Source organism: Hyla sarda, chromosome 10 (genome assembly GCF_029499605.1).
Source record: "Hyla sarda isolate aHylSar1 chromosome 10, aHylSar1.hap1, whole genome shotgun sequence".
Lineage (NCBI taxonomy): Eukaryota > Metazoa > Chordata > Amphibia > Anura > Hylidae > Hyla > Hyla sarda.
In genome coordinates, this window is record NC_079198.1 from 104,220,185 (window position 1) to 104,243,620 (window position 23,436).

Here is a 23,436-nt window from a genome sequence, read left to right on the forward strand (position 1 = left end):
ATGTGATCTTGTTCCACCAGTAATATAACAGATAGTTACGCCACCGTAACTATCTGTTATATTCACAAAGCAACCTACGCCAATATGCAGCGCGATCTCAGCATGATTGGAGGACGTAGGGGGGGAGGAGATGGCGTAGTGGCTCTGGGTGGTGGCTAGAGACAGGGGGAGGCAAATATGAGGCAGTGAGGGGCGTTGTGAAGAATAATATTAGGGGTGGGGAGAAAGACTGAGGGAGGGCTTGTGATCGGAATCATATGCGCTAGGAATGATGGGTAACGTCTATTATGACGTCAGTTTCAGACGTACAGTACCCAGAAGTATGCGAAATTACCGTGGGCTGTAGCGGGAGAACCAATGGACCGATCCTGGAGATCACCACCTCTATTTAAAGGTATTTACGAACCCTATTCTATGGTGATATTTATTTGCTTATCATAGTTCTCCTTTAATGTTGGTAACAAATGGTCACTGACTATACCTTTTAATGTCTAAGTGTAAAGATATAGCAATTTCTCAGACCCTCTAAATATATAGATATGACTAGTAGTAATAACTATTCATTTAGAAAATAGACCAAACATAGTGACTAGTAGACTACATCTAGTCTATTGAAGTCAAGGGACATTCCACAGGTGTCCTGCATTATAAGTTAGCATTCATTTTTTCCAGTATCCCAACTTACACCCGCAAGTGAAAAAATGTGTTGTGAATGGGACCTTAGATTGTAGTTAAAGGGTACCTTTCATCAAAAAACTTTTGATATATTATAGACTAATGTATGCAGAATAACTTTCCAATTGCTTGTTATTAAAAAATATGCTTCTTTCTATTTAATTTTCCCCTTTGAAAAAATGACCACTAGAGGTCTCCCTACCAGTCCTGTCCGCAAGCCCTTTTTATAGATTTCAGACTCATGCTGGAGTCCTAAATCTCAGACTGCAGCCGGGATACAGACAAGCTCAGCTGGCAGCTCTGAATCTTCTGTTTACAACTGCATGTGCAGAGAGAAGAAAGATCAGGGCTCAGATAGTAAAATGAATGAGGGCATGCAGTAAGGCAGAGTCAGGAGTATGCCCTGCTGTGCTGTGAGCACAGTGCTGGCTCCTGCCCGTCTGATTGACAGGCAGGGAGCAGTGCTGAGCTTGTCTGTGTCCTGGCTGCAGTCTGAGATTTAGCACTCCAGCGTGAGTCTGAAATCTATAATAAAGGCTTGTGGCTAGGACTGGTAGGGAGACCTCTAGTGGTCATTTATTCAAAGTGGAAAATTGAATAGAAAGAAGGATATTTTTTAATAACATGCAATTGGAAAGTTATTCTGCATACATTAATCTATAATATATCAAAAAGTTTTTATTTAATGAAAGGTACCCTTTAAAGTTTAAAGGGGTCATTTGTATATGTAAAACTTATCCCTTGGTGAACCGTCACCACCAAGACCAGTTCAGGTGTGTCACGATGCCGGCTGGCAGGTAGTGGATCCTCTGTGCCAGAGAGGGATTGGCGTGGACCGTGCTAGTGGATCGGTTCTAAGTCACTACTGGTTTTCACCAGAGCCCGCCGCAAAGCGGGATGGACTTGCTGCGGCGGTAGTGACCAGGTCGTATCCACTAGCAACGGCTCAACCTCTCTGACTGCTGAAGATAGGCGCGGTACAAGGGAGTAGACAGAAGCAAGGTCGGACGTAGCAGAAGGTCGGGGCAGGCAGCAAGGATCGTAGTCAGGGGCAACGGCAGGAGGTCTGGAACACAGGCTAGGAACACACAAGGAAACGCTTTCACTGGCACGATGGCAACAAGATCCGGCAAGGGAGTGCAGGGGAAGTGAGGTGATATAGGGAAGTGCACAGGTGAACACACTAATTGGAATCACTGCGCCAATCAGCGGCGCAGTGGCCCTTTAAATCGCAAAGACCCGGCGCGCGCGCGCCCTAGGGAGCGGGGCCGCGCGCGCCGGGACAGGAGCGAGGGAGAGCGAGTCAGGTACGGGAGCCGGGGTGCGCATCGCGAGCGGGCGCTACCCGCATCGCGAATCGCATCCCGGCTGGAAGCGGAATCGCAGCGCCCCGGGTCAGTGGATCTGACCGGAGCGCTGCAGTGGGGAGAGTGTAGCGAGCGCTCCGGGGAGGGGCGGGGACCCGGAGCGCTCGGCGTGACAGTACCCCCCCCTTGGGTCTCCCCCTCTTCTTAGAGCCTGAGAACCTGAGGAGCAGACTTTTGTCTAGGATGTTGTCCTCAGGTTCCCAGGATCTCTCTTCTGGACCACAACCCTCCCAATCCACTAAAAAAAAGGTTTTCCCTCTGACCTTTTTAGATGCTAGAATCTCTTTGACGGAGAAGATGTCCAAGGAGCCGGAAACAGGAGTGGGAGGAACAGATTTGGGAGAGAAACGGTTGATGATGAGTGGTTTAAGAAGAGAAACGTGAAAGGCATTAGGGATACGAAGAGAAGGAGGAAGAAGAAGTTTGTAAGAGACAGGATTAATCTGACACAAAATTTTGAAAGGACCAAGATAGCGTGGTCCCAACTTGTAGCTAGGGACACGGAAGCGGACATATTTAGCGGAGAGCCATACCTTGTCTCCAGGGGAAAAAATGGGAGGAGCTCTTCTTTTCTTATCCGCGAACTTCTTCATGCGTGATGAAGCCTGTAAGAGAGAATTTTGGGTCTCTCTCCATATGATGGAAAGGTCACGAGAAATTTCATCCACAGCGGGCAGACCAGAGGGCAAGGGGGTAGGGAGGGGGGGAAGAGGGTGACGGCCGTACACCACGAAAAATGGGGATTTGGAGGAAGATTCAGAGACTCTGAAGTTATACGAGAATTCGGCCCATGGAAGGAGATCTGCCCAGTCATCCTGGCGGGAGGAAACAAAATGTCGTAAATAATCACCCAAGACCTGGTTAATTCTTTCTACTTGTCCATTGGATTGGGGATGATATGCAGAAGAAAAATTTAATTTAATCTTGAGTTGTTTACAGAGAGCCCTCCAGAATTTAGACACGAATTGGACGCCTCTATCCGAGACGATCTGCGTAGGCAACCCGTGAAGACGAAAAATGTGTACAAAAAATTGTTTAGCCAACTGAGGCGCTGAAGGAAGACCAGGAAGAGGGATGAAATGTGCCATTTTGGAGAATCGATCAACGACCACCCAAATAACAGTGTTGCCACGGGAAGGGGGTAAATCAGTAATAAAATCCATACCAATCAGAGACCAAGGCTGTTCGGGGACAGGCAGGGGATGAAGAAAACCAGCGGGCTTCTGGCGAGGAGTCTTATCCCGGGCACAGATAGTGCAGGCTCGCACAAAGTCCACAACATCCGTCACCAGAGTCGGCCACCAATAGAAGCGGGAGATGAGTTGCACAGATTTCTTGATGCCCACATGACCTGCGAGATGGGAGGAGTGACCCCATTTGAGGATTCCGAGGCGTTGGCGTGGAGAAACAAAGGTCTTTCCTGGAGGAGTTTGCCTGATGGAGGCTGGAGAAGTGGAAATCAGGCAGTCAGGAGGAATGATGTGTTGCGGAGAGAGTTCAACTTCCGAGGCATCCGAGGAACGAGAGAGAGCATCGGCCCTAATGTTCTTATCGGCAGGCCGAAAGTGAATTTCAAAATTATATCGGGCAAAGAACAGAGACCACCGGGCCTGGCGAGGATTCAGCCGTTGGGCAGACTGGAGGTAGGAGAGGTTCTTGTGATCGGTGTAAATAATAACTGGAAATCTTGATCCCTCCAGCAGATGCCTCCATTCCTCAAGTGCTAATTTGATGGCTAGAAGCTCTCGATCCCCGATGGAGTAGTTCCTCTCCGCCGGAGAGAAGGTCCTAGAAAAAAAACCACAAGTGACAGCATGCCCGGAAGAATTTTTTTGTAGAAGAACAGCTCCAGCTCCCACTGAGGAGGCATCAACCTCCAATAGGAAGGGTTTGGAAGGGTCAGGTCTGGAGAGCACGGGAGCCGAAGAAAAGGCAGACTTGAGTCGTTTAAAGGCGTCTTCCGCTTGAGGAGGCCAAGACTTGGGATCGGCATTTTTTTTGGTTAAAGCCACGATAGGAGCCACAACGGTAGAAAAATGTGGAATAAATTGCCTGTAATAATTGGCGAACCCCAAAAAGCGTTGGATAGCACGGAGTCCGGAGGGGCGTGGCCAATCTAAGACGGCAGAGAGTTTGTCTGGATCCATTTGTAGTCCCTGGCCAGAGACCAAGTATCCTAGAAAAGGAAGAGATTGGCATTCAAACAGACATTTCTCAATTTTGGCATAGAGTTGATTGTCACGAAGTCTCTGAAGAACCATACGGACATGCTGGCGGTGTTCTTCTAGATTGGCAGAAAAAATTAGGATATCGTCCAGATATACAACAACACAGGAGTATAAAAGATCACGAAAAATTTCATTAACAAAGTCTTGGAAGACGGCAGGGGCGTTGCACAGGCCAAAGGGCATGACCAGATACTCAAAGTGTCCATCTCTGGTGTTAAATGCCGTTTTCCACTCATCCCCCTCTCTGATGCGGATGAGATTATAAGCACCTCTTAAGTCCAGTTTAGTAAAGATGTGGGCACCTTGGAGGCGATCAAAGAGTTCAGAGATGAGGGGTAGGGGGTAGCGGTTCTTAACCGTGATTTTATTAAGACCGCGGTAGTCAATGCAAGGACGTAGGGAGCCATCTTTTTTGGACACAAAGAAAAATCCGGCTCCGGCAGGAGAGGAGGATTTACGGATAAAGCCCTTTTTTAAATTTTCCTGGACGTATTCAGACATGGCAAGAGTCTCTGGGGCGGACAGAGGATAAATTCTGCCCCGGGGTGGAGTAGTGCCCGGGAGGAGGTCGATAGGACAATCATAAGGCCTGTGAGGAGGTAGAGTCTCAGCTTGTTTTTTGCAGAAAACATCCGCAAAGTCCATATAGGCCTTAGGGAGACCGGTTACTGGAGGAACCACAGAGTCACGGCAAGGGTTACTGGGAACCGGTTTTAGACAGTCCTTGGAACAAGAGGGCCCCCAACTCTTGATCTCCCCAGTGGACCAATCCAGGGTTGGGGAATGAAGTTGAAGCCAGGGAAGTCCAAGGAGAATTTCAGAAGTGCAATTGGGGAGGACCAAAAGTTCAATCCTCTCGTGATGAGATCCGATGCACATTAGAAGGGGCTCCGTGCGGAAACGTATGGTACAGTCCAATCTTTCATTGTTTACACAATTGATGTAAAGGGGTCTGGCGAGACTGGTCACTGGGATGTTGAACCTGTTGACGAGAGAGGCCAAAATAAAATTTCCTGCAGATCCAGAGTCCAAGAAGGCCATAGTAGAGAAGGAGAAGGCAGAGGCAGACATCCGCACAGGCACAGTAAGACGTGGAGAAGCAGAGTAGACATCAAGGACTGTTTCACCTTTGTGCGGAGTCAGCGTACGTTTTTCCAGGCGGGGAGGACGGATAGGACAATCCCTCAGGAAGTGTTCGGTACTAGCACAGTACAGGCAGAGATTCTCCATGCGGCGTCGTGTCCTCTCTTGAGGTGTCAGGCGAGACCGGTCGACCTGCATAGCCTCCACGGCGGGAGGCACAGGAACGGATTGCAGGGGACCAGAGGAGAGAGGAGCCGAGGAGAAGAAACGCCTCGTGCGAACAGAGTCCATATCTTGGCGGAGCTCCTGACGCCTTTCGGAAAAACGCATGTCAATGCGAGTGGCTAGGTGAATGAGTTCATGTAGATTAGCAGGGATTTCTCGTGCGGCCAGAACATCTTTAATGTTGCTGGATAGGCCTTTTTTAAAGGTCGCGCAGAGGGCCTCATTATTCCAGGATAATTCTGAAGCAAGAGTACGGAATTGTACGGCATACTCGCCAACGGAAGAATTAGCCTGGACCAGGTTCAACAGGGCAGTCTCAGCAGAAGAGGCTCGGGCAGGTTCCTCAAAGACACTCCGGATTTCCGAGAAGAAGGAGTGTACAGAGGCAGTGACGGGGTCATTGCGGTCCCAGAGCGGTGTGGCCCAAGACAGGGCTTTTCCAGACAGAAGGCTGACTACGAAAGCCACCTTAGACCTTTCAGTGGGAAACTGGTCCGACATCATCTCCAGGTGCAGGGAACATTGGGAAAGAAAGCCACGGCAAAACTTAGAGTCCCCATCAAATTTATCCGGCAAGGATAGGCGTAGACCAGAGGCGGCCACTCGCTGCGGAGGAGGTGCAGGAGCTGGCGGAGGAGATGATTGCTGAAGCTGTGGTAGTAACTGCTGTAGCATAACGGTCAGTTGAGACAGCTGTTGGCCTTGTTGCGCTATCTGTTGTGACTGCTGGGCGACCACCGTGGTGAGGTCAGCGACAACTGGCAGAGGAACTTCAGCGGGATCCATGGCCGGATCTACTGTCACGATGCCGGCTGGCAGGTAGTGGATCCTCTGTGCCAGAGAGGGATTGGCGTGGACCGTGCTAGTGGATCGGTTCTAAGTCACTACTGGTTTTCACCAGAGCCCGCCGCAAAGCGGGATGGACTTGCTGCGGCGGTAGTGACCAGGTCGTATCCACTAGCAACGGCTCAACCTCTCTGGCTGCTGAAGATAGGCGCGGTACAAGGGAGTAGACAGAAGCAAGGTCGGACGTAGCAGAAGGTCGGGGCAGGCAGCAAGGATCGTAGTCAGGGGCAACGGCAGGAGGTCTGGAACACAGGCTAGGAACACACAAGGAAACGCTTTCACTGGCACGATGGCAACAAGATCCGGCAAGGGAGTGCAGGGGAAGTGAGGTGATATAGGGAAGTGCACAGGTGAACACACTAATTGGAATCACTGCGCCAATCAGCGGCGCAGTGGCCCTTTAAATCGCAAAGACCCGGCGCGCGCGCGCCCTAGGGAGCGGGGCCGCGCGCGCCGGGACAGGAGCGAGGGAGAGCGAGTCAGGTACGGGAGCCGGGGTGCGCATCGCGAGCGGGCGCTACCCGCATTGCGAATCGCATCCCGGCTGGAAGCGGAATCGCAGCGCCCCGGGTCAGTGGATCTGACCGGAGCGCTGCAGTGGGGAGAGTGTAGCGAGCGCTCCGGGGAGGGGCGGGGACCCGGAGCGCTCGGCGTAACAAGGTGGAATACACACCATTTCAAGAAATTAATCTAATTAAAAATTTGGAAAAAAAAGATTCTAAAGGGATATACTGGGCACTTTGGACATTGGGACATAGAATGGGTATAAATTGTAAGGTAAAGGTAAAGTACGTAAATAGTCTTGTGAGTAGACCATGTAGTATGGTCATGGCCACTACTTTCACTCAATAGTGACTTCACTCAAATCCCCATCCTGACAATGAAATCACCAATTCTAAAGAGAGGGATAGGCTCTGTAATTTAGATTTGACCTAGTATTCATCATGTAGAGTTCAGTACAAACAAGCTTCTGCACGGCCAATAAACCAAGAATCCAGGACACAGGGCTGTGTTTATATAGTAACAGTATATCTGATGGCTGTAGAGGGTCGGAGTATTGTTGGTAAACAGGCTCTGCTGTTATAAACAGGTTCCATAGTTATTTACAGGGTCGAGTCCATTGAATTTCTGTTTTTACAAATAACACAAACATGTATTGTTGGAAAGTAAGTGCAAAGATCCCTTATCTAGAACCAACATATTGTGAAGTTATTATCTTCTGTCCTTATTACATCTCCTCTGGTTCTAGCCACCTCCGTCTAACACTACATTGATGCAGATAGTTAAGACGCTCATGTATAGCAGAATTTTTCTACAATCCTTCCGCATTTGGTGTAATCTGCCACCAACTGCATCAGTGTTTCCCAACCAGGGTGCCTCCAATTGTTGCAAACTACAACTCCCAGCATGCTGGGAGTTGTAGTTTTGCAACAGCTGGAGGCACCCTGGTTGGGAAAATCTGGATAACATAGAAATGCCTTAGGGGTATGCAACCAGTGCAGTTACACAGGACCCATCTGTAGCCAGTTTTAAAGGGGGCCCCACAAACATCCTGGCACCCAGGTCTTGTAAGCACCATAAATATAAATAATATATTATTACTAAGTAAAGGGGTTGTCCACCATAAGGTGATATTAGTACATATCTGGCAGACAGTAATGGACATGCTTAGGAAGGATCTGCGCTTGTCTTGGGGATAAATGGCTATGTTGTGAGATTACCATAACACTGTGGCTAGCATTTTGCGAACTTGTGTTTCCTGTTTGAGTTTTTCTTTTTTTGCCTACAAATCCCATAATTCCATTTTCCTCCCTCCCACACATCAGCCACCCCACCCATTAAAACATAAATTAGCTGCATCCATTCAAAAGACCTGTGGTTTTCAATCAGGGTGCCTACAGCTGTTGCATTAGTTGCAGATTGATCTCTCTCCCACCAAGCGATCCCTCCACCCATTGAAGCAGACAGGCTCCCTGTCATCAGCTGACTAGTGATGTCAGGTCTCGGCCGCATTGCAACCTGGGAAAAATCTGGGACAACTGTCATTTTGTATGCTATTGAAAATAAATATTGGGGTGAAAATCACATAAGAATAGTGAGAAAACCGTCACACATAGGTAAAGACACTATATTATGAACTACACTAACTTTACACCCCCTGTAGCATAGTTAAATAAAAAACAAATCCTGGAATACCCCTTTAAGCATTTCCTAGCTGATGGATAAGGGATAAGTTAACTTTTGTTGGAGTGTTCCTTTAAACAGCTCGGCTCTGCCTCCTTGACACTTGAGCACGAGGAGGAAAGTATAATCTTATGAATTATAGTAAACCCATCAATACTAGCAAAGATATGTTTGATATTGTTGTCCTGTCACCTATCTGAGAGTGTCTGCAGTTCATATCTTAAAAATCCCTTTAACCTCTTGGGGACGCAGGGCGTATGCATACGCCCTGCATCCCCGATCCTTAAGGACTCAGGGTGTACCTGTATACCCTGGTCCAGTATAATGGGTTTAAACCGTTTTCACCAGCGGAGAGCAGCCAGGACCCATGGCTAATACCAGGCATGGCTGATTGGGCCGATGCCCAGCATTAACCCTTTAGACGCCGCAATCAAAGTTGATAGCGGCATCTAAAACGAAAGTAAAAGAATCTCGGCAGCTCAGCGGAGCTAGCGTTGTCCCGATCAGCTTACCGGAAGACGGGAGGGTCGTTACCTACCTCTCCGTTGTTCGACCGGCGATCTATTGCTCCATGCCTGCGCAGCAGGCTAGAGCAGCAGATCGCCAGTTACATTGATCAGTGCTTTGCAATGGCAAAACACTGATCAGTGTATGCAATCAAAAGACTGCATGTTTTTCATCACCCCCCTTTTCCCATTTTTGAAATAAAATAATGTAATAAAGAATAAAAATAATCATATGTGGTACTGCCGCTTGTGTAAATGTCTGAACTATTAAAATATTAGGTTAGCTAAACCACACGGTCGATGGCGTACAAGTAAAAAAAATACCAAAGTCCAAAATTGTGCATTTTTGGTCACTTCATATACCATAAAAATATTAATAAAAAGCGATCAAAAAGTCCCATCAAAACAAAAAATGGTACCGATAAAAGCTACAGATGACGGTGCAAAAAATTTGCCCTCAAACCACCCCGTACACAGAAAAATAAAAATGTTATAGGGGTCAGGAGATGCCAATTTTAAACATACTGATTTTGGTGCATGTTGTTTATTATTTTTTTTAAGTATTAAAATAAAATAAAACCTATATAAATTGGGTATCCTTGTAACCATATGGACCTACAGAATAAAGATGAGGTGTCATATTTACCAAAATGTGCAATGCATAGAAACGGGAGCCCCCAAAAGTTACATAATGGCGTTTCTTTTTTTCTCTATTTCACCCCACAAATAATTTTTTTGCCATTTCACCGCAGATTGTTATAAAATAAGTAATGTCATTACAATGTACAATTGGTGACGCAAAAAACAAGCCCTTTTATGAGTCTGTAGGTGCAAAATTGAAAGCGTTATGATTTTTAGAAGGGAAGGAGGAAAAAACGAAAATGCAAAAACGAAAATTTGCTGAGTCCCTAAGGTGAAAATAGGCTGAGTCCCTAAGGGGTTAAGGGAATCTGTCGAGACTACATGCTCCTTGTAAAGTTTGTGGTTTTGCCAAGTAATTCTAACTATGCATTAGCAGGGGACCTCAAACATTCAGCCTCTGTAGGACTTTAAAAATTCTCACCTTCATGCAAAGTATTCTTTTCATAAGCAAAGAGACTTGACAAATCAGTCACCTGCATAGGTGTAAATGTAAACCTATACAAGCGATTAAACATTGTGGATGTAAATGAGCAGACATGGCCTTCAGGATACACATTTGAGGTAATGCAGACAACGCAGGATGATTGTTGGACCCTATAAGGATGACAGCCAATATCATTGCTCTTGGACTCTTGCTGGGGATCACACAAGTTGGATCCAGTTGTGACAATGACAACATTGTGACTGAGTTTGTGTCTAAGGGAGACTATACAATAGGAGGATTATTCAGTCTCCACTCCTCTGGGACCGACCTGAGCATTAGCAACAAACCTATGGTAGAGAGCTGCTCCAGGTAAGATACTACAGTTCACAATAGAGGTATTTGATATTGCTTTAGTGCATCTAAAAAAAAAATATAATAATTGAAATCACCTACTGTTTTAAGTCTACAGCTTTTATGAGGGCCCCCTGTATCTACATGGTTACAGACAGGGCCCAATTGCCCACCTAGCAATTCTGGCAAATGCCAAAGGGGCCAGTGTTGGCAGTGGGGTGCCCAATCAGTTTCCTTTCTTTCTCAACAGCAGGCTCCTATAGGCACCTCTCCCTTCTCTCTGCTCTTTGGAGCATTAGCACAATGAAGGAATGTGCCCTGCCTGAGGAGAGAGCCCCTCATATACAGAAGCCCAAAGCTCATCCCCAGTCCAGCCAAGCTGTTAAGGAATCCTAAACTCTACTCACCTGTATAAATTTGCCCTGTGACCAGCGTCAGGCTAAGTGATGGGACTTGTAATAGGACTGGACAATTGAATGCAGACCACGCTGACTTGACAGATGACAGGGACTGACTCAAAGCTTCACTGTATATGTATTTATTACGAGTTTATTCTGGAATTTCTAGTATTTAGTGCTTTACTGTGGGGGTGGGGTGTGTGGTGCAGGGCAGATGTTGTTACCCTAGGGGCAGATGGCATTAACCCCTTGTATTTGTGACACCAGGGCGTGGTTTAGCCTATAACCACCTGAAGGTATATCGCTGGATCCTGGGCTAGGCACAGGGGCAATAAAGACTCCAACACCAAGTTACAGACAATGGTAGAATTACTGAGTCTATACAGTTCAGCCAGGGCCCGAGGGCTTGCTTAAGGGCTTGCTAGAACTTGTAGTAGGACTGGACAATTGAACGCAGAACACGCTGACTTGACATATGACAGGGACTGACTTGACTTGACTCATAAAGCTGTGACTTTAGCTTACTTGAATTGATGGGGGCTGCAGGATTGGACTTTGAGGCCTCCAACACTCTGGACACACACACACACGAGTGCACTGGACCTCAGCAGAAATCAAGAGCTAAGAGAGAAGAGAGAGAAGCTTCACCCAGGGCTTATATAGGGGAGACTAGCAGGGAGCCCATAGGTCATTCTTGGGATCACCTGGTCACTGGTATCTCCTGGGTAACAATCACATGATATATCACATGGTATAACTCTTAAAGCAACATTACATTTTATAACACTGTACATGGTAAAACATATTTACAATGGGGAAACAAGTGCAGGGGGCCTTGGGGACACTGAAGGAGGCTGCCTGACAGGACAGCAGGAGCACGGGGTAACATCTCCTGTACTGGGCTACCACATTACTATATATTTTTTTAAATTATTATTTCTTTTGCTTAGACTTGTAGTATATCAATAATGCTTATTCATTACTAGAATATGCAGGATCTTCTAGTACTCAGTTGCAAACCTAAAGTATTTGGGACCCAGGGCGGTCTAATGTTTGTTACCCCCAACAACTTTCTCTGCATGATAATACTGTATACCTTTTCATAATAATTATAGTCATATTTATCATATTTGGCTGCAACTCCTTCCTCCACACGCACCAGGCATGTATAATAGACAACAATACCACACACCACTCTCCACTGGAGGATCACAGGGCGCTGCCAATGAGGTAGTCCAATGGGTCTTTATAAAAGAAGTTTATTAAAAACATACTGCGTATTACGAAACCGGTCCGGTTTCTTCTTCAGGTATGATAAAATTCACACAACAATCAGAATAAATAGCAGCTGGTCATGTCACGTGACCGGAAATGAAACAATCACTTCAATAAGTCCCTCAGGAGACAAAGTATTAAACATAAAAATCTAATATGACTCTCTGTTTATAAGAGCCTGAAACCTGTTATTCCCATCGGGCGATACAGCTTCAATGACAGATAAATGCAATACACTCGCATCACCCCCATGTTTCAAACAAACATGGCGAGAGACGCTATGTTTCATGAAGGAGTTCAGTATATTGCTTTTATAAAGACTCATTGGCAGTGCCCTGGTGGAGACTGGTGTGCGGTATTGCTGTCCATAAAGTCTCTAGGCCCCACACACTATGCCCTCATATAGTAGTTAGGCCCCTCTGTCACCCCATACAGTAGTAGCCCTTCTCTTATCTCCGTTATAGTAGTTAGGCCCCTTTGTAACACTTTGTAGTAGATAGGCCCATCTGTGCCCCCTTATATAGTATAATACAATACAGAAATGTAGGTGCACTACATGCGGCGTCGTGTCCTCTCTTGAGGTGTCAGGCGAGACCGGTCGACCTGCATAGCCTCCACGGCGGGAGGCACAGGAACGGATTGCAGGGGACCAGAGGAGAGAGGAGCCGGGGAGAAAAAACGCCTTGTGCGAACAAAGTCCATATCCTGGCGGAGCTCCTGACGCCTTTCGGAAAAACGCATGTCAATGCGAGTGGCAAGATGGATGAGTTCATGTAGGTTAGCAGGGATTTCTCGTGCGGCCAGAACATCTTTAATGTTGCTGGATAGGCCTTTTTTAAAGGTCGCGCAGAGGGCCTCATTATTCCAGGATAATTCTGAAGCAAGAGTACGGAATTGTACGGCGTACTCGCCAACGGAAGAATTACCCTGGACCAGGTTCAACAGGGCAGTCTCAGCAGAAGAGGCTCGGGCAGGTTCCTCAAAGACACTTCGAATTTCCGAGAAGAAGGAGTGTATAGAGGCAGTGACGGGATCATTGCGGTCCCAGAGCGGTGTGGCCCATGACAGAGCTTTTCCAGACAGAAGGCTGACTACGAAAGCCACCTTAGACCTTTCAGTAGGAAACTGGTCCGACATCATCTCCAAGTGCAGGGAACATTGGGAAAGAAAGCCACGGCAGAATTTAGAGTCCCCATCAAATTTATCCGGCAAGGATAGTCGTAGACCAGAAGCGGCCACTCGCTGCGGAGGAGGTGCAGGAGCTGGCGGAGGAGATGATTGCTGAAGCTGTGGTAGTAGCTGCTGTAGCATCACGGTCAGTTGAGACAGCTGTTGGCCTTGTTGCGCTATCTGTTGTGACTGCTGGGCGACCACCGTGGTGAGGTCGGCGACAACTGGCAGAGGAACTTCAGCGGGATCCATGGCCGGATCTACTGTCACGATGCCGGCTGGCAGGTAGTGGATCCTCTGTGCCAGAGAGGGATTGGCGTGGACCGTGCTAGTGGATCGGTTCTAAGTCACTACTGGTTTTCACCAGAGCCCGCCGCAAAGCGGGATGGTCTTGCTGCGGCGGTAGTGACCAGGTCGTATCCACTAGCAACGGCTCAACCTCTCTGACTGCTGAAGATAGGCGCGGTACAAGGGAGTAGACAGAAGCAAGGTCGGACGTAGCAGAAGGTCGGGGCAGGCAGCAAGGATCGTAGTCGGGGGCAACGGCAGGAGGTCTAGAACACAGGCTAGGAACACACAAGGAAACGCTTTCACTGGCACAATGGCAACAAGATCCGGCGAGGGAGTGAAGGGGAAGTGAAGTATAAATAGGGAGTGCACAGGTGAACACACTAATTGGAACCACTGCGCCAATCAGCGGCGCAGTGGCCCTTTAAATCGCAGAGACCCGGCGCGCGCGCGCCCTAGGGAGCGGGGCCGCGCGCGCCGGGACAGGACAGACGGAGAGCGAGTCAGGTACGGGAGCCGGGGTGCGCATCGCGAGCGGGCGCTACCCGCATCGCGAATCGCATCCCGGCTGGAGACGGTATCGCAGCGCACCGGGTCAGTGGAGCTGCCCGGAGCGCTGCGGTAGCGAGAGAGAGAGAAGCGAGCGCTCCGGGGAGGAGCGGGGACCCGGAGCGCTCGGCGTAACAAATGCCACCCTTGACCACTATGTAAGTTGCATGAGACTGTGACCTGCTTATGATTTTTTGATTTTTTTTTTAAATCTTTTTTTTTTATAGGCAAATCTGTAAAATAGTCCAGCCAACCTACAGAATAGTGATTACAGTGTGGTGTCCACGGGGTATTAGTAAGAATACTTGATCACTTTGTAACGCCAGGGCACCGTTATCCTATACACAGTCTGAGGTTGGGGACAGCTTATCCTGGGCCAGACATGCGGAGAGCACAATATTATACATTATGATCCGCACTATGATTTGCTACTAACAGTTAGTTTTTTCTTCTTTTCTATAGGTTAAATGTTAATTTTGAAGGCTATCGGTGCTTTCAAGTCATGAGATTTGCAGCGGAGGAGATTAACAATAGTAGCCATCTTCTACCTAATGTAACTTTGGGATACAATGTCTTTGACACTTGCTATGTGTACAACAACATCCAGCCAGCTCTGAATTTCATGTCAAGGGATTACGTCATCGACCCTGCAAATAGTTTTACACAGTATATCCCCAATGTGATCTCTGTCATTGGCCCGGATAGCAATGATGCTGCTGAGACCACTGCCAATCTTTTTAATCTATTGCTTCTTCCACAAGTAAGTTACTGATCCCCAATGTGATATACCAGCTTTAATCCTACAGGTGTCACTGCTACAACTTCTCTGTATTGAGCCAACCAATTTTTGGAATATCAAGTAGTAAAACAGTGCTCTCTGCTGTCAATAAAGTGTATAGATTGCAAAAGATAAAGTGCTGAACCAAATATAATATAAAAGCAGAATTTATACCTTTCAAATATATTGTTACTATTGGAAATATCACCTTTACTAATGATAATATTCTCATAATTCAGATCCAGTACTTCACAGCTTTATTCAGTTCGCATGAGTTTAGAGTATGTGAGTTTTTTTTTTTTATATTCACCTTCCAAGAGCCATGACTTTTTTTTCCATTTTTTTTTTCATATTTTTTTGTAGATATGACTATATGATCACATTTATTATGAAATGTGATAGAACAAAACCCTACAAATTTGGATTGTGTATTTTTATTTTTACGGTGTTCGCTTTGCATGATAAATATTTTGATACTTTACAGATGCAGTAATACCTATTGGGTTAGTTTTTTAGTATTTATTTTTTTAAATTGTAATTTGAAAAAAGGAAAAGGACGGCTGCTTTTTCGATTCTAGTGAACCTTTAATTTTCTTTCATTTTTGTTGAACTAGAGTACTTGACCACTAGGAGGTGTGATCACTAGTAAGGTACACTGCAAGTTGAAGTGGTATTTAGTGACTAAGAGGACCCTTCTTTTGTTTAACCACCTAGATACTGTGTTTGCTGTTGACCTTGGCATCATGGTTGTTAAACTAGGTGTAAGAAACATAAACCTGCTGTGTATGGAGTGGGCTCAACTTCTGAGCCTGCATCAGACTTCCTAGCCAAAATCTCGACATACATGTATGTCACATGTTTCACAATGGTTGACTGAATGAATATATGAATGAATAAATAAATACATTAATTAATTATCTGGCAGCTTACTGCTAACACTAAGGAGAGCTGTTACGCCGAGCGCTCCGGGTCCCCGCTCCTCCCCGGAGCGCTCGCTACACTCTCGCTACTGCAGCGCTCCGGTCAGATCCACTGACCCGGTGCGCTGCGATACCGCCTCCAGCCGGGATGCGATTCGCGATGCGGGTGGCGCCCGCTCGCGATGCGCACCCCGGCTCCCGTACCTGACTCGCTCTCCGTCGGTCCTGTCCCGGCGCGCGCGGCCCCGCTCCCTAGGGCGCGCGTGCGCCGGGTCTCTGCGATTTAAAGGGCCACTGCGCCGCTGATTGGCGCAAGTGGTTCTAATTAGTGTGTTCACCTGTGCACTCCCTATGTATACCTCACTTCCCCTGCACTCCCTCGCCGGATCTTGTTGCCATTGTGCCAGTGAAAGCGTTTCCTTGTGTGTTCCTAGCCTGTGTTCCAGACCTCCTGCCGTTGCCCCTGACTACGATCCTTGCTGCCTGCCCCGACCTTCTGCTACGTCCGACCTTGCTTCTGTCTACTCCCTTGTACCGCGCCTATCTTCAGCAGTCAGAGAGGTTGAGCCATTGCTAGTGGATACGACCTGGTCACTACCGCCGCAGCAAGACCATCCCGCTTTGCGGCGGGCTCAGGTGAAAACCAGTAGTGACTTAGAACCGGTCCACTAGCACGGTCCACGCCAATCCCTCTCTGGCACAGAGGATCCACCTCCTGCCAGCCGGCATCGTGACAGTAGATCCGGCCATGGATCCCGCTGAAGTCCCTCTGCCAGTTGTCGCCGACCTCACCACGGTGGTCGCCCAGCAGTCACAACAGATAGCGCAACAAGGCCACCAGCTGTCTCAACTGACCGTGATGCTACAGCAGCTACTACCACAGCTTCAGCAATCATCTCCTCCGCCAGCTCCTGCACCTCCTCCGCAGCGAGTGGCCGCTTCAGGCCTACGACTATCCTTGCCGGATAAATTTGATGGGGACTCTAAATTTTGCCGTGGCTTTCTTTCTCAATGTTCCCTGCACTTGGAGATGATGTCGGACCAGTTTCCTACTGAAAGGTCTAAGGTGGCTTTCGTAGTCAGCCTTCTGTCTGGAAAAGCTCTGTCATGGGCCACACCGCTCTGGGACCGCAATGACCCCGTCACTGCCTCTGTACACTCCTTCTTCTCGGAAATTCGAAGTGTCTTTGAGGAACCTGCCCGAGCCTCTTCTGCTGAGACTGCCCTGTTGAACCTGGTCCAGGGTAATTCTTCCGTTGGCGAGTACGCCGTACAATTCCGTACTCTTGCTTCTGAACTATCCTGGAATAATTAGGCCCTCTGCGCGACCTTTAAAAAAGGCCTATCCAGCAACATTAAAGATGTTCTGGCCGCACGAGAAATCCCTGCTAACCTACATGAACTCATTCATCTAGCCACTCGCATTGACATGCGTTTTTCCGAAAGGCGTCAGGAGCTCCGCCAGGATATGGACTTTGTTCGCACAAGGCGTTTTTTCTCCCCGGCTCCTCTCTCCTCTGGTCCCCTGCAATCCTCCCGCCGTGGAGGCTATGCAGGTCGACCGGTCTCGCCTGACACCTCAAGAGAGGACACGACGCCGCATGGAGAATCTCTGCCTGTACTGTGCCGGTACCGAACACTTCCTGAAGGATTGTCCTATCCGTCCTCCCCGCCTGGAAAGACGTACGCTGACTCCGCACAAAGGTGAGACAGTCCTTGATGTCAACTCTGCTTCTCCACGTCTTACTGTGCCTGTGCGGATATCTGCCTCTACCTTCTCCTTCTCTACTATGGCCTTCTTGGATTCCGGATCTGCAGGAAATTTTATTTTGGCCTCTCTCATCAACAGGTTCAACATCCCGGTGACCAGTCTCGCCAGACCCCTCTACATCAATTGTGTTAACAATGAAAGATTGGACTGTACCATACGTTTCCGCACGGAGCCCCTCCTAATGTGCATCGGACCTCATCACGAGAAAATTGAGTTTTTGGTCCTCCCCAATTGCACTTCCGAAATTCTCCTCGGACTACCCTGGCTTCAACACCATTCCCCAACCATGGATTGGTCCACTGGGGAGATCAAGAGTTGGGGTTCCTCTTGTTTCAAGGACTGCCTTAAACCGGTTCCCAGTTCTCCTTGCCGTGACCCTGTGGTTCCCCCTGTAACCGGTCTCCCTAAGGCCTATATGGACTTTGCGGATGTTTTTTGCAAAAAACAAGCTGAGACTCTACCTCCTCACAGGCCTTATGACTGTCCTATTGACCTCCTCCCGGGCACTACTCCACCCCGGGGCAGAATTTATCCTCTCTCTGCCCCAGAGACTCTTGCTATGTCTGAGTACATCCAGGAAAATTTAAAAAAGGGCTTTATCCGCAAATCCTCCTCTCCTGCCGGAGCCGGATTTTTCTTTGTGTCCAAAAAAGATGGCTCCCTACGTCCTTGCATTGACTACCGCGGTCTTAATAAAATCACGGTAAAGAACCGCTACCCCCTACCTCTCATCTCTGAACTCTTTGATCGCCTCCAAGGTGCCCACATCTTTACCAAACTGGACTTAAGAGGTGCTTATAATCTCATCCGCATCAGAGAGGGGGATGAATGGAAAACGGCATTTAACACTAGAGATGGACACTTTGAGTATCTGGTCATGCCCTTTGGCCTGTGCAACGCCCCTGCCGTCTTCCAAGACTTTGTTAATGAAATTTTTCGTGATCTCTTATATTCCTGTGTTGTTGTGTATCTGGACGATATCCTGATTTTTTCTGCCAACCTAGAAGAACACCGCCAGCATGTCCGCATGGTTCTTCAGAGACTTCGTGACAATCAACTTTATGCCAAAATGGAGAAATGTCTGTTTGAATGTCAATCTCTTCCTTTCCTAGGATACTTGGTCTCTGGCCAGGGACTACAAATGGATCCAGACAAACTCTCTGCCGTCTTAGATTGGCCACGCCCCTCCGGACTCCGTGCTATCCAACGTTTTTTGGGGTTCGCCAATTATTACAGACAATTTATTCCACATTTTTCTACCATTGTGGCTCCTATCGTGGCTTTAACCAAAAAGAATGCCAATCCTAAGTCATGGCCTCCTCAAGCGGAAGACGCCTTTAAACAGCTCAAGTCTGCCTTTTCTTCGGCTCCCGTGCTCTCCAGACCTGACCCATCTAAACCCTTCCTATTGGAGGTTGATGCCTCCTCAGTAGGAGCTGGAGCGGTCCTTCTACAAAAAAATTATTCCGGGCATGCTGTTACTTGTGGTTTTTTTTCTAAGACCTTCTCTCCGGCGGAGAGGAACTACTCCATCGGGGATCGAGAGCTACTAGCCATTAAATTAGCACTTGAGGAATGGAGGCATCTGCTGGAGGGATCAAGATTTCCAGTTATTATTTACACTGATCACAAGAACCTCTCCTATCTCCAGTCTGCCCAACGGCTGAATCCTCGCCAGGCCAGGTGGTCTCTGTTCTTTGCCCGATTTAATTTTGAAATTCACTTTCGGCCTGCTGATAAGAACATTAGGGCCGATGCTCTCTCTCGTTCCTCGGATGCCTCGGAAGTAGAGCTCTCTCCGCAACACATCATTCCTCCTGACTGCCTGATCTCCACTTCTCCAGCCTCCATCAGGCAAACTCCTCCAGGGAAGACCTTCGTCTCTCCACGCCAACGCCTCGGAATCCTCAAATGGGGTCACTCCTCCCATCTCGCAGGTCATGCGGGCATCAAGAAATCCGTGCAACTCATCTCTCGTTTCTATTGGTGGCCGACTCTGGAGACGGATGTTGTGGATTTTGTGCGAGCCTGCACTGTCTGTGCCCGGGATAAGACTCCTCGCCAGAAGCCCGCTGGTCTTCTTCATCCTCTGCCTGTCCCCGAACAGCCTTGGTCTCTGATTGGTATGGACTTTATTACAGACTTACCCCCATCCCGTGGCAACACTGTTGTTTGGGTGGTCGTTGATCGATTCTCCAAGATGGCACATTTCATCCCTCTTCCTGGTCTCCCTTCAGCGCCTCAGTTGGCAAAACAATTTTTTGTACACATTTTTCGTCTTCACGAGTTGCCCACGCAGATCGTCTCGGACAGAGGCGTCCAATTCGTGTCAAAATTCTGGAGGGCTCTCTGTAAACAACTCAAGATTAAATTAAACTTTTCTTCTGCCTATCATCCTCAATCCAATGGGCAAGTAGAAAGAATTAACCAGGTCCTGGGTGATTATTTACGGCATTTTGTTTCCTCCCGCCAGGATGACTGGGCAGATCTTCTACCATGGGCCGAATTCTCGTATAACTTCAGAGTCTCTGAATCTTCCTCCAAATCCCCATTTTTCGTGGTGTACGGCCGTCACCCTCTTCCCCCCCTCCCTACTCCCTTGCCCTCTGGTTTGCCCGCTGTGGATGAAATATCTCGTGATCTTTCCACCATATGGAAAGAGACCCAAAATTCTCTCTTACAGGCTTCATCACGCATGAAGAAGTTTGCTGATAAGAAAAGAAGAGCTCCCCCCATTTTTTCTCCTGGAGACAAGGTATGGCTCTCCGCTAAATATGTCCGCTTCCGTGTCCCTAGCTACAAATTGGGACCACGCTTTCTTGGTCCTTTCAAAATTTTGTGCCAGATTAATCCTGTCTCTTACAAACTTCTTCTTCCTCCTTCTCTTCGTATTCCTAATGCCTTTCACGTTTCTCTTCTTAAACCACTCATCATCAACCGTTTCTCTCCCAAACTTGTTTCTCCCACTCCTGTTTCCGGCTCCTCGGACATCTTCTCCGTAAAAGAGATACTGGCCTCCAAGAAGGTCAGAGGGAAAACTTTTTTTTTTGGTCGATTGGGAGGGTTGTGGTCCTGAAGAGAGATCCTGGGAACCTGAGGACAATATCCTAGACAAAAGTCTGCTCCTCAGGTTCTCAGGCTCTAAGAAGAGGGGGAGACCCAAGGGGGGGGGGTACTGTTACGCCGAGCGCTCCGGGTCCCCGCTCCTCCCCGGAGCGCTCGCTACACTCTCGCTACTGCAGCGCTCCGGTCAGATCCACTGACCCGGTGCGCTGCGATACCGCCTCCAGCCGGGATGCGATTCGCGATGCGGGTGGCGCCCGCTCGCGATGCGCACCCCGGCTCCCGTACCTGACTCGCTCTCCGTCGGTCCTGTCCCGGCGCGCGCGGCCCCGCTCCCTAGGGCGCGCGCGCGCCGGGTCTCTGCAATTTAAAGGGCCACTGCGCCGCTGATTGGCGCAAGTGGTTCTAATTAGTGTGTTCACCTGTGCACTCCCTATGTATACCTCACTTCCCCTGCACTCCCTCGCCGGATCTTGTTGCCATTGTGCCACAGAAAGCCAAGGAATAACGTGACACAGGAAGGTAGAGGCACAGACATAGTCAGGGCTGGCAGGAGGTCAGGGCAGGTGGCAAGAAACGAGGTCTGGTCATGTAGCAAGGAGGTCAGAAGGCAGGTAGCAGAGGAGCAAGGTCAGAGTACGTAGCAAGGGTCAGACGCAGGCGGCACAGGAGCAAGGTCAGAACTGGTAGCAAGGGTCAGGTTCACGGTGAGGCAAAACACAGGAATAATGCTTTCTATAAGGCAACAAGGCAAGGATCAAGGGGAAGTGAGAATTACTTATAGGGTCAGCGCCCAATTATTGGTGCGCTGGCCCTTTAAATCTCAGAGAGCAGGCGTGAGCGCACCCTAGGAGGCGGGGACATGCACGCTGGCTGAGAGAGAACACAGATGAGCATGGAACACAGCGGGGAGCATGTCTGTCGGCTAGGGGGCTGCAGGCCGCGACAGGTGAGGAGGAAACAGTACCGCCCGTGCCGGAGACAGCACGGGTGGCGAGATAGAAGTGCGCCCATGGCCAGCATGTCTGGCCGCGGAGTCACAAGTAACAGTATCCCCCCCTTAGGTCTCCCCCTCTTTTTGGGAACCGATGAATCAGACCTTGGTCCAGGATGTTCTCCTCAGGTTCCCAAGATCTTTCTTCAGGCCCGAACCCCTTCCAATCCACCAAGAAGAAGCATTTTCCTCTGACCATCTCCTTGACTTCAAAGATGTCAGAGGAACCGAAGACCGGAGTGGCAGAGACATCTCAATGAGAAAAACGATTAAGAATAATGGGTTTGAGGAAAGAGACGTGAAATTAGTACAGAATGCATAGAGAAGGAGGCAGATGGAGTTTGTAAAATACAGGATTGATGCGTTGCTTTACCTTGAGGGCCCAGAAAGCGGGGACCCAATTTGTAGCTGGGGACCTTAAAATGAATATACTTTGCGGACAACCAGACTTTGTCACCAGGTGAAAGGATCTGAGGAGGTCTTCTCTACTTGTCAGCCTGTGATTTCATACAAGAGGATTCAAGAATTAAAGAGCGCCGAGTCTCTTGCCATATAGAAGAAAAGTCCTGTAACAGAATATCCACCGCAGGAACTTCAGAAGGAACTGGTAGAGGAAGAGGAGGATGAGGGTGACGGCCGTAGACAATGAAGAACAGGGAAGTTTTGGTGGCTTCAGAGTCCCGGTGGTTATACGAAAACTCAGCCCAAGGAAGTAAGTTGGCCCAATCGTCTTGCCGAGCAGAAACAAAATGGCGAAGATCATCTCAGAGAATCTGATTCACCCTTTCTACCTGTCCATTGCACTGAGGGTGGTATGCGGATGAGAAGTCAAGCTTGATCTTGAGACGAGAGCAGAGAGCCCCCCCAGAATTTTGAAACAAATTGAACCCCACGAACAGAGACAATGTGAGATGGTAAGCTATGCAAACGAAAGATATGCCGAAGGAATTGGTCCGCTAATTGAGGAGCAGAGGGAAGTCCTAAGAGGGGCACAAAATGAGCCATCTTGGAAAAACGATCAACGACCACCCAAATGACTGTGTTGTTGCCGGAGGGTGGCAGATCGGTAACAAAATCCATAGCAATGTGTGACCAAGGGCACTCTGGGATAGGCAAAGGAAGTAAAAGTCCCACAGGCTTGAGCCGAGGAGTCTTGTCATGGGCACAGGTTGTACAGGAACATACAAAATCAGTGACATCACACTCAAGATTTTGCCACCAGTTATGTCGGGTGATCAATTGTATGGACTTCCGAACTCCAGTATGACCGGCAAGTAACAAGAATGGGTAGATTCTTCCCCGAAGAGGTGTAGTGCCTAGCAGAAGCTCAATAGGACAATCAAAGGGTCGATGGGGAGGAAGACTTTCTTGCTAAGGAGAGGGCAGACCCGGCAGAGAAGAAGGTGCAAGAAGAGAGCGCTTTAGTTGAGATGCCAACAGGCAGTGTTTCTGACAGCCTTGTACCAAGCAAGAAATTTCTCCTGTTTGCCAATTGAGAACCGATGCGTGAAGTTGCAACCAAGGTAAACCCAAGAGAGAGGATTGCTGAAGTACAGAAAGGAAGCACATAGAACATGACCTTCTCCCTGAGTAAAACCCTCACGTGCATGGTCAGGGGGTCCGTGTGGTATTGTACCGCGAAATTCTAACTTTCACCGTTGATGGAGGAAAGGTATAGGGGATTTGCTGAGTCGAGACA

The 23,436-nt window shown here is 48.4% G+C and overlaps 1 protein-coding gene across 15 annotated transcripts in view; it reads left to right on the forward strand.

Moving 5' to 3' along the window:
* Positions 1 to 23,436, forward strand: part of LOC130293498 (taste receptor type 1 member 2-like) — a 261,468-nt gene that overhangs the window by 219,980 nt on the left and 18,052 nt on the right. For 14 of the 15 annotated variants that reach the window (XM_056542266.1, XM_056542256.1, XM_056542255.1 and 11 more), the window contains one exon: positions 14,674 to 14,971. In XM_056542266.1, coding sequence (XP_056398241.1) covers positions 14,674 to 14,971 — 298 coding nt within the window. Of the gene's footprint in view, positions 1 to 10,461; positions 10,550 to 14,673; positions 14,972 to 23,436 lie in introns of those variants that run through there. The other variant, XM_056542270.1, reaches the window with a different exon arrangement.